This window comes from Rattus norvegicus, chromosome 11 (genome assembly GCF_021556685.1).
Source record: "Rattus norvegicus strain SHRSP/BbbUtx chromosome 11, alternate assembly SHRSP_T2T, whole genome shotgun sequence".
Taxonomy (NCBI): domain Eukaryota; kingdom Metazoa; phylum Chordata; class Mammalia; order Rodentia; family Muridae; genus Rattus; species Rattus norvegicus.
The window spans coordinates 54,794,615-54,812,996 of record NC_141544.1 but is presented as its reverse complement, the minus strand read 5'-3'; the positions used below and the strand labels follow the sequence as shown (position 1 = coordinate 54,812,996).

The 18,382-nt window shown below is 40.3% G+C and overlaps 1 protein-coding gene across 1 annotated transcript; it reads left to right on the top strand.

Moving 5' to 3' along the window:
• The first annotated feature begins 1,832 nt into the window (after positions 1–1,832).
• On the top strand, positions 1,833–2,762 carry Or5h26 (olfactory receptor family 5 subfamily H member 26). The gene has a single exon (NM_001000945.1). The coding sequence runs from the start codon at positions 1,833–1,835 to the stop codon at positions 2,760–2,762; it is 930 nt and encodes a 309-aa protein (NP_001000945.1).
• Positions 2,763–18,382: the final 15,620 nt, after the last annotated feature.

Sequence of the window (18,382 nt, the reverse complement as noted above, 5' to 3'; positions counted from 1 at the left end):
ATAATCAAAATAACTTGATTTGTATTATTTAAAGGTGTTTTTAAAAATGTTTTAATTTTAGCATAATGACCTTTAATATCTCATGAATCTAGTATTTAATTCATTTCTTTACAGTCTGTGACTTAAGTATGTGATTTATGTGAAAACAGGATCTTGTTACCAGGTTCTGGAGGGTAGCTAAGAGTAATAGGCATAGGCTGGATGTTTGGTGGAGGTGAGATGGGGGTGTCCTCTCTGTGACCTTAGTGGCAAACAAGCAAACGAAGGTAACCTTTTCACACTGTGCAGTATTTATTTGCTGGTATAAGGTGTCTGATTAGGGTTTTATGCCCTCCCTACTATACGGAAGCTACATTAAATTTCCTTTTATAGATTTTTTCTTTCTTTTGTTCTTATTTGTTTGTTCATTTTTGCTTATCTTTCTCATGCTTTTCCTCACCACAGTGTCCTCTCCTTATAATCTCACTCATTTGTCCTTAGCTGAAAAGCTCTCTTCAGCCTCGACAAATTTGATATTGACAAATGCCAATTGTCCTCTATATTTCTTAGACTATTTTTAGCATTCCTGTACCCCATTTCCTTCTTATTTTCCCATATTTCTCCTATTTTCCAATATTGGCTCTATCATGTGCAGAAAACTTTTCACCAAAGCATTTTAAAATCCTTATGTGTGCCCATGCAAGGATCCATAGTCAATTGTAGTGCACCATTTTACTCCTATTACCTTTTCTTTCTTAGGGATTAAAACCTTAACTATCCATTTATGTTCTTCCCAGGGTTTATTTATATATTTTCACTGGAATAACAGACTCTTTATTACAACAAGAACTATTGGTTCTAATATAAAATTTCTGGTGACGAGTGGAGTGACTTATTGAACAAGACAGAAAAGACCAGATCATAGGTTATTCTCAAATCTCGGTAGATCAACTCTCCTGTTGATGACAAAAGTGGCAGACTAATGCATGTAATTTCTCAAGCTCAAGTTTAAGAGACTCATTACAAAGTTCACAAAGAGTTCATTGTTTCCTTTTTCATTGAACATCTAGTTAGCATCCCATACACCACTGCTTAGTAGTAGGCCTGTATTGTGAATGTTTTGTGATTTACCATTCTTCTAATTTCCCAGAGTGTCCTATCACATATCTGTTTGACTTTCCACAGTTTAAAGTCATTTGGGGATGTTGTTTAAAGGTAGACTCTTAAAGCTCTTTTTATACTAATGCATCAATTTCTATGTTTTATTTACTCACAAATGTTCCCAGAAAATCATGATATATGCTCTGCTTAAGAGTCTCTGAATAAATTAAGGGCTTTCTAATACTATTGCTTCCAGTTTCCCCTCCAAGAAACCTGTTTTGTTTCACTACTGTGCAATTACTTTAGAACTTATCTTGAAGCATTTTGCCAGTGAGAATTTATTCTTAATATTCACCAGCACTATAATTCTAATTGGTGGAGACCATCCATTTCTGTCTACTTTAAAATGCAGATGCATAAAACATCATTTCTCTGGGCTCATAATATACAACATAGATATGAAAATTTCTACCCAGGCAAACGAGACTTCTACACATTTTACAAACGTTGGAAGACATTTTGTTTCCCATGAATCTGCTGATATAGTCACATTTAAATTTGGATCTCAAACTTATATCATTTACCAATCTCAAGGATAGTTTGCATAATTATCACATTAGATAATATAAAAGGGCACTTGTATAATTATTTTGCTGCATTAAATTACACAATTGAGAAATTCCTCTTGCATACACAGATTAAATGATGTGTGACTTTTACTGCCTTTCAGTTCAGGGACATCCAGTAAGGCCATGGGAATAGAGAATGCAACACTACTGACAGAATTTGTTCTCACCGGACTCAGTCATCTGCCCCAGTGGAAAATCCCCCTGTTCCTGCTGTTCTTGGTCATCTATCTCATCACCATTGTGGGGAACCTTGGTCTGATCACTCTCATCTGGAATGACCCTCACCTTCACATCCCCATGTACTTATTTCTTGGGAGTTTAGCTTTTGTGGATACCTGGTTATCCTCCACAGTGACACCAAAGATGCTACTAGACTTTTTCACCAAGAGTAAACTGATCTCTTTCTCTGAATGCATGATACAGTTTTTTTCGTTTGGAATCAGTGCAACCACAGAATGTTTTCTCTTGGCAGCCATGGCCTATGATCGTTATGTAGCCATATGCAAACCTTTACTCTACCCAGTCATCATGACAAATAGACTCTGTGTACGTCTTCTAACAATGTCCTTTATAGGTGGATTTATTCATGTTTTGATTCATGAAGGCTTTTTATTCAGAATAACATTCTGTGATTCTAATGTAATACATCACTTTTATTGTGATATTATGCCACTGTTAAAGATTTCCTGTAGTGACCCTTCTCTTAATTACCTGATGCTTTTTATTTTGTCTGGCTCCATTCAGGTTTTCAGTATTTTGACTATTCTTATCTCATATACACTTGTTCTATTTTCAATCCTAAAGCAGAAATCTATCAAAGGCATAAAAAAATCTTTTTCTACCTGTGGAGCCCATCTCCTCTCTGTATCTTTATACTATGGCTCCCTTCTCTTCATGTATGTGCGTCCTGCATCTCCACAAGTAGATGATCAAGATATGATGGACTCTGTATTTTACACTGTTATAATTCCTGTACTTAACCCAATTATTTACAGTTTGAGAAATAAGCAAGTAAAAAATTCACTGGAAAAATTGCTAAAGAGAAATACTTAGGTCTCATATCATTATTAGGTATAATTGTATTAAAATACCACAAAAAACATGTGGCTGCATGTAGCTAAACTTTGTTTACTTGCTAAAAATATTTGTATTGCACTTACCCTAGAATATTTTTGTTGCTGTCTTGTGTGCATATGAATGTATGGAGTATATATGTATAGTGTATGTATACTTATTTACATAGTTACATTTGGCCATGCACACATATGAGAAGGCTAAATGAGTTCACTTGGCATCCTGCTCTATCACCTTATTTTCTTGAACAAGATCTTTCTCCAGAGTTAGGTTCATATTATCCTAACCCCAGCAATCCTCCTTTCTATATCACCCACACCAATAATGCTGTATATGGAGCCATGATCTTATCAAGTGAAACTTGAAGTCTTTTTCTACTGGCATTTTTATGATGTGCTGCGGGGTATGTAAACACATTTATTCATACTCATCTTGTGTAGTAAATGCACTTACCTTCTGAATATATTCCACTTCTCAAGAGCTAGCATTTAAATGAACTCTTGCATATATATATATATATCCATTTCTTTAAAATACTTAAAATAAATTTCAAATTATGCTGTAGTGTTTTGAATATGCTTGCGACATGGGAAGTACTACTATTATGAGATGGGGTCTTGTTGGAGGAAGTGTGTCACTGTGTAGGAAGTCTTTGAGAGGTCCTAATGCTCAAGCTCTGCCTCAGGACAAAGAGTCAGTCTCCTTCTGGCTGCCTTCAGACCAAGATGTAGAACTTTCAACTTCTCTAGAAGCACATCTACCTGCATAATGTCATGCTTCTCACCATGATAAAAATGGACTGACACTGTGGTTTTGTTCTTTCAGTTTGTTTATATAATGGATCACGTTGATGGTTTTCCGTATATTAAACCTTCCCTGCATGCCTGGGATAAAGCCTACTTGATCATGGTGGATGATTGTTTTGATGTGCTCTTGGATTCGGTTTGCCAGAATTTTGTTGAGTATTTTTGCGTCGATATTCATAAGGGAAATTGGTCTGAAGTTCTCTTTCTTTGTTGTGTCTTTGTGTGGTTTAGGTATAAGAGTAATTGTGGCTTCGTAGAAGGTATTCGGTAGTGATCCATCTGTTTCAATTTTGTGGAATAGTTTGGATAATATTGGTATGAGGTCTTCTATGAAGGTTTGATAGAATTCTGCACTAAACCCGTCTGGACCTGGGCTCTTTTTGGTTGGGAGACCTTTAATGACTCATGATCATTTCATTAGATGCTGAGAAAGCATTTGACAAAATTCAACACCCCTTCATGATAAAAGTCCTGGAAAGAATAGGAATTCAAGGCCCATACCTGAATATGGTAAAAGCCATATACAGCAAACCAGTTGCTAACATTAAACTAAATGGAGAGAAACTTGAAGCAATCCCACTAAAATCACGGACTAGACAAGGCTGCCCACTCTCTCCCTACTTATTCAATATAGTTCTTGAAGTTCTAGCCAGAGCAATCAGACAACAAAAGGATGTCAAGGGGATACAGATCGGAAAAGAAGAGGTCAAAATATCACTATTTGCAGATGATATGATAGTATATTTAAGTGATCCCAAAAGTTCCACCAGAGAACTACTAAAGCTGATAAACAACTTCAGCAAAGTGGCTGGGTATAAAATTAACTCAAATAAATCAGTTGCCTTCCTCTATACAAAAGAGAAACAAGCTGAGAAAGAAATTAGGGAAACGACACCCTTCATAATAGACCCAAATAATATAAAGTACCTCGGAGTGACTTTAACAAAGCAAGTAAAAGAATGTACAATAAGACCTTCAAGACACTGAAGAAGGAAATCGAGGAAGACCTCAGAAGATGGAAAGATCTCCCATGCTCATGGATTGGCAGGATTAATATAGTAAAAATGGCCATTTTACGAAAAGCAATCTACAGATTCAATGCAATCCCCATCAAAATACCAATCCAATTCTTCAAAGAGTTAGACAGAACAATTTGCAAATTCATCTGGAATAACAAAAAACCCAGGATAGCTAAAGCTATCCTCAACAATGAAAGGACATCAGGGGGAATCACTATCCCTGAACTCAAGCAGTATTACAGAGCAATAGTGATAAAAACTGCATGGTACTGGTACAGAGACAGACAGATAGACCAATGGAATAGAATTGAAGACCCAGAAATGAACCCACACACATATGGTCACTTGATTTTTGACAAAGGAGCCAAAACCATCCAATGGAAAAAAGATAGCATTTTCAGCAAATGGTGCTGGTTCAACTGGAGGTCAACATGTAAAAGAATGCAGATCGATCCATGCTTATCACCCTGTACAAAGCTTAAATCCACGTGGATCAAGGACCTCCACATCAAACCAGACACACTCAAACTAATAGAAGAAAAACTAGGGAAGCATCTGGAACACATGGGCACTGGAAAAAATTTCCTGAACAAAACACCAATGGCTTACGCTCTAAGATCAAGAATTGACAAATGGGATCTCATAAAACTGCAAAGCTTCTGTAAGGCAAAGGACACTGTGGTTAGGACAAAATGGCAACCAACAGATTGGGAAAAGATCTTTACCAATCCTACAACAGATAGAGGCCTTATATCCAAAATATATAAAGAACTCAAGAAGTTAGACCACAGGGAAACAAAAAACCCTATTAAAAAATGGGGCTCAGAGCTAAACAAAGAATTCACAGCTGAGGAATGCCGAATGGCGGAGAAACACCTAAAGAAATGTTCAACATCTTTAGTCATAAGGGAAATGCAAATCAAAACAACCCTGAGATTTCACCTCACACCAGTGAGAATGGCTAAGATCAAAAACTCAGGGGACAACAGATGCTGGCGAGGATGTGGAGAAAGAGGAACACCCCTCCATTGTTGCTGGGATTGCAAACTGGTACAACCATTCTGGAAATCAGTCTGGAGGATCCTCAGAAAATTGGACATTGAACTGCCTGAGGATCCAGCTATACCTCTCTTGGGCATATACCCAAAAGATGCCCCAACATATAAAAAAGACACGTGCTCCACTATGTTCATTGCAGCCTTATTTATAATAGCCAGAAGCTGGAAAGAACCCAGATGCCCTTCAACAGAGGAATGGATACAGAAAATGTGGTACATCTACACAATGGAATATTACTCAGCTATCAAAAACAACGACTTTATGAAATTCGTAGGCAAATGGCTGGAACTGGAAAATATCATCCTGAGTGAGCTAACCCAAACACAGAAAGACATACATGGTATGCACTCACTGATAAGTGGCTATTAGCCCAAATGCTTGAATTACCCTAAATGCCTAGAACAAATGAAACTCAAGACGGATGATCAAAATGTGAATGGTTCACTCCTTCTTTAAAAGGGGAACAAGAATACCCTTGGCAGGGAAGAGAGAGGCAAAGATTAAAACAGAGACTGAAGGAACACCCATTCAGAGTCTGCCCCACATGTGGCCCATGCACATACAGCCATCCAATTAGACAAGATGGATGAAGCAAAGAAGTGCAGGCCGACAGGAGCTGGATGTAGATCTCTCCTGAGAGACACAGCCAGAATACAGCAAATACAGAGGTGAATGCCAGCAGTAAACCACTGAACTGAGAATAGGACCCCCGTTGAAGGAATCAGAGAAAGAACTGGAAGAGCTTGAAGGGGCTCGAGACCCCATATGAACAACAATACCAAGCAACCAGAGCTTCCAGGGACTAAGCCACTACCTAAAGACTATACATGGACTGACCCTGGACTCTGACCTCATAGGTAGCAATGAATATCCTAGTAAGAGCACCAGTGGAAGGGGAAGCCCTGGGTCCTGCTAAGACTGAACCCCCAGTGAACTAGACTGTTGGGGGGAGGGGGACAATGGGGGGAGGGTGGGGAGGGGAACACCGATAAGAAAGGGGAGGGGGGAGGGGGATGTTTGCCCGGAAACTGGGAAAGGGAATAACACTCGAAATGTATATAAGAAATACTCAAGTTAATAATAAAAAAAAAAAGAAAAAAAAATGGACTGACACTGTAAGCCAGCCCCAACTAAACGTTTGCCTTTATGAAAGATGCCTTAGTCATGGTGTCTCTTCACAGCAACAAAACTCTAAGAGAGAAGTTTATACCAGAGACTGGGATATTGCTATGATAGACCTGACCATGTTTTTGTTGAAGGAATGTGAATTGGGGACTTTGAATTTGGAAATCCATGGAATGATTGAAGTGGGATTTAATGGATCATCCTATTAGGAATACAGAAGACACTGGTACTGAGGGTGATTTGAATTTTGGAGATCATTCTTATGATTTTTTTTTTGGTGAAAAACTTTGCTTCTTTTTGCTCTTGGCTGAAGAGGTTTCCTAAGACTAGGGTGAAGAGATTTAAATTAGTTGAATTGACAGAGGATGTCTCAAAAACCCTTACAAAGACTGTGACCTCTTGTTTATCCTCATGAATGATGTTTTGATCAAGCATAGCAAACTTAGAACAGAGAAATACAAAATGTATGGTTCAAGTAGTAAAAGGACATTGAGAGGTGCAACGAAGCTAAATCCCTCATTCAAGAATATTAAATGGAATTAAGGGAATGGTGACCCAAGGGCAAGACCCAGCTAAGTTTATTGTTTATTGCTTGCAGTTGAACAAGGAATAGTTATATCAGCTTAGAAATCATTACCTTGTTAATATTTTCATTTGAACTTTAAATCAGAAATGAACTACAATCCAGGAATGTGGGGCACACTCGTGATTCAGAATTTGAGGTTGGAAGACACAGACTTTTGGTCCAGATCTTGAGGCATACTTGACATGAAAAATTTAAGTCTAGGCATAGTGGTACACACATTTAATCCCATGAAACAGAAACAAGCAGAAATCTCAGTTCATGGATAGCCTATGATAGTGCAAATTTCAAGCAGAAGAAACGCTTCAGTCCAGTTGTGGTGGTACATGTCTTTAATCCCAGAATTCAGGAGAAAGGCACATAGGTCTCTGACTTGAAGTTCAGTCTACAGAGAAGTTCCAGGACTTCCAAGCTTAGGTAGTGAAGAAGTTGGGAAACAAAATGCTAATAATAATGTAATAGGACAAAGAGACCATGTTCCAATCCCAGGCAGCAGCAGAACTTGGCAGCTTTGGCCCTGTGGTTCTAGATTTAAAGTTAGTGATACAAGGGGTTACACAGACAATTGATTCTAGATAGCTTCAGCTAAGAATTTGTGGTGATTGGGAAGAAAGCATCATCAGTAAAATCTTCTGGGCAGTGTTTTCTGAGAGCACAAAGAAGCTGTGTTTCAGAGATAGCCAAAATTGTATGTTATGCTGCAACTGGACTTGATAATATATAAGAATCACCCAGGTGGTACTGGTTTTGAAGGCATAATGGGGTCAGAGAGATCATCTGAAGCTTGGCACTGTGAGATGCCAGCAAAGGCCTTTAGTGAAGATACAGCCTTAGTTATGTTGATGGCCCAGGACTGAGGGTGCATACAAAGAGGTTGAGGAGGCCTGATATCATGAAGAGAGCTATGAAAGAGTACTGGTGAAGCGTAGTTGCAGTAGAAGATGAACACTGTATTGGAGATGCCAGTTCGATGGGATGACCACCAAGAACGCAGAACTGCAGATGCAGAGGAATACAGTCAACCCCTGCCTAGAGTGCTACAGAGAGCAGAGCAGGATATAAGCCAGACCCTTAGGAGGACCCTAGAAGATCTTGTGTGGATCTCAGACTTTGGAACAAGAAGGTGTAAATTTTATGTTGCCATAGAAACCCCAAGATTTTAGAGATGCCAGAGCATCTGCCTGCCAAGAAAAGCTGCTAACAAGGAATAGAAATAGCCTAAGAGGAAGAAGTCTGTTTCAGTCAACAAAGATGAAAGGAGTTGGTGGTCTGAAGAGAGTGCTTTGACATCAGACATTGAAGATACAGAGTTTGGAGTTTGCCCGTCTGCTTTGGTCCAATAATTCTTCAGTATGAAGTTTTGGGGTGGTAGTGTATATCTTGTGATGTTGGATGCATGTGATCTGCTTCTTTTTATTTTGATTTTATAGGGGATTACATATAAGTGATTGGAAGAATCTCAGAAGAAACTTTGAACTTGGACTGTTTTTCTATTGGTTATTTTATATATTTACATTTCCAATTTCATTGCCCTTCCACATGGTGTCCTGTCCTCAAACTTCCCATTCCCCTCTCCCTTTGCCTCTGTGAGGGTGTTGTTCTATCCACCCTTCCACTCCTTCCTCACTGTTCTAGCATCTGCCTACACTGGGGCATCAAGCCTTTCCAGGACCAAGGGCCTCTCCTACCACTGATGCCTGATCAGGCAATCCTCTGCTACATATGTAGCTGGAGCCGTAGATCCCTCCATGCGTACTCTGGTTGTGGTTTAGTCCCTGAGAGCTCCGGGAGATCCAGTTAATTGATATTTTTGTTTCCTGTGGGTTGCAATCCCCTTCAGTTCCTTAATTCCTTCCCCTAACTCAGCCATTGGTATCTCTTGCTCTGTTCAATGGTTGGCTATGAGTGTGTGCATCTGTAGTAGTCAGATGCTGTCAGGGCCTCTCAGGGAACAGCTATACCAGGCTCCTGTCAGCAAGCGCTTCTTGGAATCAGCAATAATATTGGGGTTTGGTATCTGTAAATGGGATGGATTCTTAAGTAGGGGGAGGGGTCTCTGGATGGCCTTTTTTTCAGTCTCTGCTCCATTTTTTTTGTCACTGTCTTTCCTTTAGACAAGAACAATTCTGGGTTAAAATTTTGAGATAGATTGGTAAAACCATCCCTCAACTGGGACCATGCCTATCTACTGTAGGTGGTCTCTACAGGTTCTATATCCCCTTTGTTGGTTATTTTGGCTAGTCATCCCCTTTGGGTCTTGGGAAACTTTTGCTTCCCTGTCATCTGAGACTTTCTAGTGGCTACCCCCAGTTCCCCACCCCACACTACTACATATCTCTATTCATCTTCCTGAACCTCTGTACTTCTATCCTGTCTCTTCCCATACCTAATCCTGCACCCCATTTTCCCTTCCCTTCCTCTCTCCCTTCCAGGTCTCTCCTTTCTTCTACTTACTATGATTATTTTAGCCCCCTCTCCCCCCCAAACTAGGACTAAAGTATCCACACTTTGATCTTCCTTCTTCTTAAACCTAGCATGGTCTGTGGATTGTATTATGGGTAATCTGAGCTTTTGGGCTAGTATCCACTTATCAGTGAGTACATTCCATGTGTGTTCTTTTGTGTCTAGGCTATCTCACTTCCGGGTGATATTTTCTAGTTCACAGGCAAATGCATGAGCTTGGACTTTTAACTTCGTTGAGAATGTTATAGACTATGAGTCCTTTTTTTTTTTTAACATTCTTTTTTTTTTATTAACTTGAGTGTTTCTTATTTATATTTTGAGTGTTATTCCCTTTCCCTGTTTCCAGGCAAACATCTCCCTAATCCCTCCCCCTCACCTTCTTTCTGGGTGTTCCCCTCCCCACCCTCCCCCCATTACTGCCCTCCCCCCAACAATCACATTCACTAGGGGTTCAGTCTTAGCAGGACCAAGGGCTTCCCCTTCCACTGGTGATCTTACTAGAATATTCATTGCTACCTATGAGGTCAGAGTCCAGGGTCAGTCCATGTATAGTCTTTAGGTAGTGGCTTAGTCCCTGGAAGCTCTGGTTGATTGGCATTGTTGTTCATAAGGGGTATCGAGCTCCTTCAAGCTCTTCGAGTTCTTTCTCTGATTCCTTCAACAGGGGTCCCGTTCTCAGTTCAGTGGTTTGCTGCTGGCATTCGCTTCTGCATTTGCTGTATTCTGGCTGTGTCTCTCAGGAACGATATACATCCGGCTCCTGTCGGCCTGCATGTCTTTGCTGCATTCATCTTGTCTAATTGGGTGGCTGTATATATATGGGCCACAGGTGGGGCAGGCTCTGAATGGTGTTCATTCTGTGTCTGTTTTAATATTTGCCTCTCTATTCCCTGCCAAGGGTATTCTTGTTCCCCTTTTAAAGAAGGAGTGAAGCATTCACATTTTGATCATCTGTCTTGAGTTTCATTTGTTCTAGGCATCTAGGGTAATTCAAGCATTTGGGCTAATAGCCACTTATCAATGAGTGCATACCATATGTGACTTTCTGTGATTGGGTTAGCTCACTCAGGATGATGTTTTCCAGTTCCAACCATTTGCCTACGAATTTCATGAAGTCGTTGTTTTTGATAGCTGAGTAATATTCCATTGTGTAGATGTACCACATTTTCTGTATCCATTCCTCTGTTGAAGGGCATCTGGGTTCTTTCCAGCTTCTGGCTATTATAAATAAGGCTGCAATGAACATAGTAGAGCACGTGTCTTTTTTATATGTTGGGGCATCTTTTGGGTATATGCCCAAGAGAGGTATAGCTGGATCCTCAGGCAGTTCAATGTCCAATTTTCTGAGGATCCTCCAGACTGATTTCCAGAATGGTTGTACCAGTTTGCAATACCTCCAACAATGGAGGAGTGTTCCTCTTTCTCCACATCCTCGCCAGCATCTGTTGTCCCCTGAGTTTTTGATCTTAGCCATTCTCACTGGTGTGAGGTGAAATCTCAGGGTTGTTTTGATTTGCATTTCCCTTATGACAAAAGATGTTGAACATTTCTTTAGGTGTTTCTCAGCCATTCGGCATTCCTCAGCTGTGAATTCTTTGTTTAGCTCTGAGCCCCATTTTTTAATAGGGTTATTTGTTTCCCTGCGGTCTAACTTCTTGAGTTCTTTGTATATTTTGGATATAAGGCCTCTATCTGTTGTAGGATTGGTAAAGATCTTTTCCCAATCTGTTGGTTGCCATTTTGTCCTAACCACAGTGTCCTTTGCCTTACAGAAGCTTTGCAGTTTTATGAGATCCCATTTGTCAATTCTTGATCTTAGAGCGTAAGCCATTGGTGTTTTGTTCAGGAAATTTTTTCCAGTGCCCATGTGTTCCAGATGCTTCCCTAGTTTTTCTTCTATTAGTTTGAGTGTGTCTGGTTTGATGTGGATGTCCTTGATCCGCTTGGACTTAAGCTTTGTACAGGGTGATAAGCATGGATCGATCTGCATTCTTCTACATGTTGACCTCCAGTTGAACCAGCACCATTTGCTGAAAATGCTATCTTTTTTCCATTGGATGGTTTTGGCTCCTTTGTCAAAAATCAAGTGACCATAGGTGTGTGGGTTCATTTCTGTGTCTTCAATTCTATTCCATTGGTCTATCTGTCTGTCTCTGTACCAATACCATGCAGTTTTTATCACTATTGCTCTGTAATACTGCTTGAGTTCAGGGATAGTGATTCCCCCTGAAGTCATTTTATTGTTGAGGATAGCTTTAGCTATCCTGGGTTTTTTGTTATTCCAGATGAATTTGCAAATTGTTCTGTCTACCTCTTTGAAGAATTGGATTGGTATTTTGATGGGGACTGCATTGAATCTGTAGATCACTTTTGGTAAAATGGCCATTTTTACTATATTAATCCTGCCAATCCATGAGCATGGGAGATCTTTCCATCTTCTGAGGTCTTCTTCAATTTCTTTCCTCAGTGTCTTGAAGTTCTTGTTGTACAGATCTTATACTTGCTTTGTTAAAGTCACACCGAGGTACTTTATATTATTTGGGTCTATTATGAAGGGTGTCGTTTCCCTAATTTCTTTCTCAGCTTGTTTCTCTTTTGTATAGAGGAAGGCAACTGATTTATTTGAGTTTATTTTATACCCAGCCACTTTGCTGAAGTTGTTTATCAGCTTTAGTAATTCTCTGGTGGAACTTTTGGGATCACTTAAATATACTATCATATCATCTGCAAATAGTGATATTTTGACTTCTTCTTTTCCGATCTGTATCCCCTTGACCTCCTTTTGTTGTCTGATTGCTCTGGCTAGAACTTCAAGAACTATATTAAATAAGTAGGGAGAGAGTGGGCAGCCTTGTCTAGTCCCTGATTTTAGTGGGATTGCTTCAAGTTTCTCTCCATTTAGTTTAATGTTAGCAACTGGTTTGCTGTATATGGCTTTTACTATGTTCAGGTATGGGCCTTGAATTCCTATTCTTTCCAGGACTTTTATCATGAAGGGGTGTTGAATTTTGTCAAATGCTTTCTCAGCGTCTAATGAAATGATCATGTGGTTCTGTTCTTTCAGTTTGTTTATATAATGGATCACGTTGATGGTTTTCCTTATATTAAACCATCCCTGCATGCCTGGGATGAAGCCTACGTGATCATGGTGGATGATTGTTTTGATGTGCTCTTGAATTCGGTTTGCCAGAATTTTATTGAGTATTTTTGCGTCAATATTCATAAGGGAAATTGGTCTGAAGTTCTCTTTCTTTGTTGTATCTTTGTGTGGTTTAGGTATAAGAGTAATTGTGGCTTCGTAGAAGGTATTCGGTAGTGATCCATCTGTTCCAATTTTGTGGAATAGTTTGGATAATATTGGTATGAGGTCTTCTATGAAGGTTTGATAGAATTCTGCACTAAACCCGTCTGGACCTGGGCTCTTTTTGGTTGGGAGACCTTTAATGACTGCTTCTATTTCCTTAGGAGTTATGGGGTTGTTTAACTGGTTTATCTGTTCCTGATTTAACTTCGGTACCTGGTATCTGTCTAGGAAATTGTCCATTTCCTGAAGATTTTCAAGTTTTGTTGAATATAGGTTTTTATAGTAAGATCTGATGATTTTTTGAATTTCCTCTGAATCTGTTGTTATGTCTCCCTTTTCATTTCTGATTTTGTTAATTTGGACGCACTCTCTGTGTCCTCTCATTAGTCTGGCTAAGGGTTTATCTATCTTGTTGATTTTCTCAAAGAACCAACTTTTGGTTCTGTTGATTCTTTCTATGGTCCTTTTTGTTTCTACTTGGTTGATTTCAGCTCTAAGTTTGATTATTTCCGGCCTTCTACTCCTCCTGGGTGTATTTGCTTCTTTTTGTTCTAGAGCTTTTAGGTTTGCTGTCAAGCTGCTGACATATGCTCTTTCCTGTTTCTTTCTGCAGGCACTCAGCGCTATGAGTTTTCCTCTTAGCACAGCTTTCATTGTGTCCCATAAGTTTGGGTATGTTGTACCTTCATTTTCATTAAATTCTAAAAAGTTTTTAATTTCTTTCTTTATTTCTTCCTTGACCAGGTTATCATTGAGTAGAGCATTGTTCAATTTCCAAATATATGTGGACATTCTTCCTTGACTGTTATTGAAGACCAGTTTTAGGCCGTGGTGGTCCGATAGCACGCATGGGATTATTTCTATCTTTCTGTACCTGTTGAGGCCCGTTTTTTGACCAATTATATGGTCAATTTTGGAGAAAGTACCATGAGGAGCTGAGAAGAAGGTATATCCTTCTGCTTTAGGATAGAATGTTCTATAAATATCCGTTAAGTCCATTTGGCTCATGACTTCTCTTAGTCTGTCGACATCACTGTTTAATTTCGGTTTCCATGATCTGTCCATTGATGAGAGTGGGGTGTTGAAATCTCCCACTATTATTGTGTGAGGTGCAATGTGTGTTTTGAGCTTTAGTAAGGTTTCTTTTACATATGTAGGTGCCCTTGTATTTGGGGCATAGATATTTAGGATTGAGAGTTCATCTTGGTGGATTTTTCCTTTGATGAATATGAAGTGTCCTTCCTTATCTTTTTTGATGACTTTTAGTTGGAAATTGATTTTATCTGATATTAGAATGGCTACTCCAGCTTGCTTCTTCTGACCATTTGCTTGGAAAGTTGTTTTCCAGCCTTTCACTCTGAGGTAGTGTCTATCTTTGTCTCTGAGGTGTGTTTCCTGTAGGCAGCAGAATGCAGGGTCCTTGTTGCGTATCCAGGTTGTTAATCTATGTCTTTTTATTGGGGAGTTGAGGCCATTGATGTTGAGAGATATTAAGGAATAGTGATTATTGCTTCCTGTTATATTCATATTTGGATGTGAGGTTATGTTTGTGTGCTTTCATTCTCTTTGTTTTGTTGCCAAGACGATTAGTTTCTTGCTTCTTCTAGGGTATAGTTTGCCTCCTTATGTTGGGCTTTACTATTTATTATCCTTTGTAGTGCTGGATTTGTAGAAAGATATTGTGTAAATTTGGTTTTGTCATGGAATATCTTGGTTTCTCCATCTATGTTAATTGAGAGTTTGCAGGATACAGTAACCTGGGCTGGCATTTGTGTTCTCTTAGGGTCTGTATGACATCAGTCCAGGATCTTCTGGCCTTCATAGTTTCTGGCGAGAAGTCTGGTGTGATTCTGATAGGTCTGCCTTTATATGTTACTTGACCTTTTTCCCGTACTGCTTTTAATATTCTTTCTTTATTTTGTGCATTTGGTGTTTTGACTATTATGTGACGGGAGGTGTTTCTTTTCTGGTCCAATCTGTTTGGAGTTCTGTAGGCTTCTTGTATGCCTATGGGTATCTCTTTTTTTAGGTTAGGGAAGTTTTCTTCTATGATTTTGTTGAAGATATTTACTGGTCCTTTGAGCTGGGAGTCTTCACTCTCTTCTATACCTATTATCCTTAGGTTTGATCTTCTCATTGAGTCCTGGATTTCCTGTATGTTTTGGACCAGTAGCTTTTTCCGCTTTACATTATCTTTGACAGTTGAGTCAATGATTTCTATGGAATCTTCTGCTCCTGAGATTCTCTCTTCCATCTCTTGTATTCTGTTGGTGAGGCTTGTATCTACAACTCCTTGTCTCTTCTTTTGGTTTTCTATATCCAGGGTTGTTTCCATGTGTTCTTTCTTGATTGCTTCTATTTCCATTTTTAATTCCTTCAACTGTTTGATTGTGTTTTCCTGGAATTCTTTCAGGGATTTTTGCGATTCTTTCAGGGATTTTTGCGATTCCTCTCTGTAGGCTTCTACTTGTTTATTAATGTTTTCCTGTGTTTCCCTAAGGGAGTTCTTCATGTCTTTCTTGAAGTCCTCCAGCATCATGATCAAATATGATTTTGAAACTAGGTCTTGCTTTTCTGGTGTGTTTGGATATTCCATGTTTGTTTTGGTGGGAGAATTGGGCTCCGATGATGCCATGTAGTCTTGGTTTCTGTTGCTTTGTTTCTTGCGCTTGCCTCTCGCCATCAGATTATCTCTAGTGTTACTTTTTTCTGCTATTTCTGACAGTGGCTAGACTGTCCTATAAGCCTGTGTGTCAGGACTGCTGTAGACCTGTTTTCCTCTCTTACAGTCAGTTATGGGGACAGAGTGTTCTGCTTTCGGGCATGTAGTTTTTCCTCTCTACAGGTCTTCAGCTGTTCCTGTGGGCCTGTGTCTTGAGTTCACCAGGCAGCTTTCTTGCAGCAGAAAAGTTGGTTTTACCTGTGGTCCCGAGGCTCAAGTTCGCTCATGGGGTGCTGCCCACGGGCTCTCTGCAGCGGCAGCAACCAGGAAGATATGCGCCGCCCCTTCCGGGAGCTTCAGTGCACCAGGGTTCCAGATGGCCTTTGGTGTTTTCCTCTGGTGTCCGAGATGTGTATGCAGAGTGCAGTCTCTTCTGGCTTCCCAGGCGTGTCTGCCTCTCTGAGGGTTTAGCTCTCCCTCCCACGGGATTTGGGTGCAAAGAACTGTTTATCCGGTCTGTTTCCTTCAGGTTCCGGTGGTGTCTCAGGCAGGGGTCCTGCCGCTCCTGGGCCCTCCCCCACGGGATCCCAGAGGCCTTATACCGTTTCCTCTTGGGCCAGGGATGTGGGCAGGGGTGGGCAGTGTTGGTGGTCTCTTCTGCTCTGCAGCCTTAGGAGTTCCCACCTGACCAGGCGGTGAGGTCTCTCTCTCATGGGGTCTGGGAGCAGAGAGCTGCTGCGGGCCCGGGATCCGCAGGCCTGGGACCTCCGGCAAACACAGGACGTGCCTGGTCCTAGATGAACTCTGCCTCTGTGTGTCTCGATCTGACCAGGCAGCTTTCTTGCAGCAGACAAGTTGGTCTTACCTGTGGTCCCGAGGCTCAAATTCGCTCGCGGGGTGCTGCCCACGGGCTCTCTGCGGTGGCAGCAACCAGGAAGACCTGTCAGACTATGAGTCCTTTGAAGTTGGACTAAATGTATTTGCATTATTCTATGGTTAGTTATAGCTCCCATGGACTCACGTGTTTGAACATGCCCATGGCAGTCAGAGACAGGAATGTGGTGGTTTGAACATGCTTAGCTCATGGGATGTTGTACTATTAGGAGGTGTGGCCATGTTAGAGAAAGTGTGTCACTGTAGGTTGGACTTTCAGGGTTCCTAGTGCTCAAGCTCTGCCCAGCGAGGAAGAGTCAGTCTCCTGGCTGCCTTCAGATCAAGATGTAGACATCTCAGCTCCTTCTTTAACATCATCTCTGCCTACATGCTTCCGTGTCTCTTGCCATGATGATAATGGACTGAACCTTTGAAACTGTTAGCTGGCTCCAATTAAATGGTTGTCAGTATTAGAGATGCCTTGATCATAGAATCTTCACACAGCTATAAAACCCTAACTAGGACACATCAAAAGAGTTTTAATAAAATGTTCTAGTATAATAAAATAAAAATAGCAGAAATCAAATTAAAACAATAATAGGTTCATATGTTGCTCATGATGAGACTATACATATAATAGCTGTTGTAGTAGTGTAATACCTATTAAAGGGACATGAATGATATAATTGACATCATAGAAACACAGCATATTTATACTTTAGGATGAGGAAGTGCTATGTTCTGTAAACAAATACAAACTTAGAGAATATTGCTAAAAATTGAAAAAGTATTTAATTAAATTTTATTGAAAAATTATGACTGGCAATTCTTATAGCAATTCAACGTGCAATTCCCCAAATTTACCTTTATGCTCTTTCTACCTTCTTCTTTATTTACCTCATTTCCCCCCTTTTTTGTTTTTTTCTAATTTCTTTTTTTTTTTAATTTCAGGATCAATCTTTTTTTTCTCTGTCTTTATTAACTTGGGTATTTCTTGTTTACATTTCGATTGTTATTCCCTTTCCTGGTTTCTGGGCCAACATCTCCCAAACCCCTACCCCTCCCCTTCTATATGGGCTTCCCCTCCCCATCCTCCCCACATTACTGCCCTCCCCCCAACAATCACGTTCACTGGGGCTTCAGTCTTGGCAGGACCAAGGGCTTCCCCTTCCACTCGTGCTCTTACTAGGCTATTCATTGCTACCTATTAGGTTGGAGCCCAGGGTCAGTCTGTGTATAGTCTTTGGGTAGTGGCTTAGTCCCTGGAAGCTCTGGTTAGTTGGCATTGTTGTTCATATGGGGTCTCAAGCCCCTTCAAGCTCCTTCAGTCCTTTCTCTGATTCCTTCAGCGGGGGTCCCATTCTCAGTTCAGTGGTTTGCTGCTGGCATTTGCCTATGTATTTGCTGTATTCTGGGTGTGTCTCTCAGGAGAGATCTACATCCAGTTCCTGTCAGCCTGCACTTCTTTGCTTCATCCATCTTTTCTAGTTTGGTGGCTGTATATGTATGGGCCACATGTGGGGCAGACTCTGAATGGGTGTTCCTTCTGCCTCTGTTCTACACTTTACCCCTCTATTCCCTGCCAAAGGTATTCTTGTTCCCCTTTTAAAGAAGGAGTGAAGCATTCACATTTTGTTCACCCTTGAGTTTCATGTGTTCTGTGCATCTAGGGTAATTCGAGCATCTGGGCTAATATCCACTTATC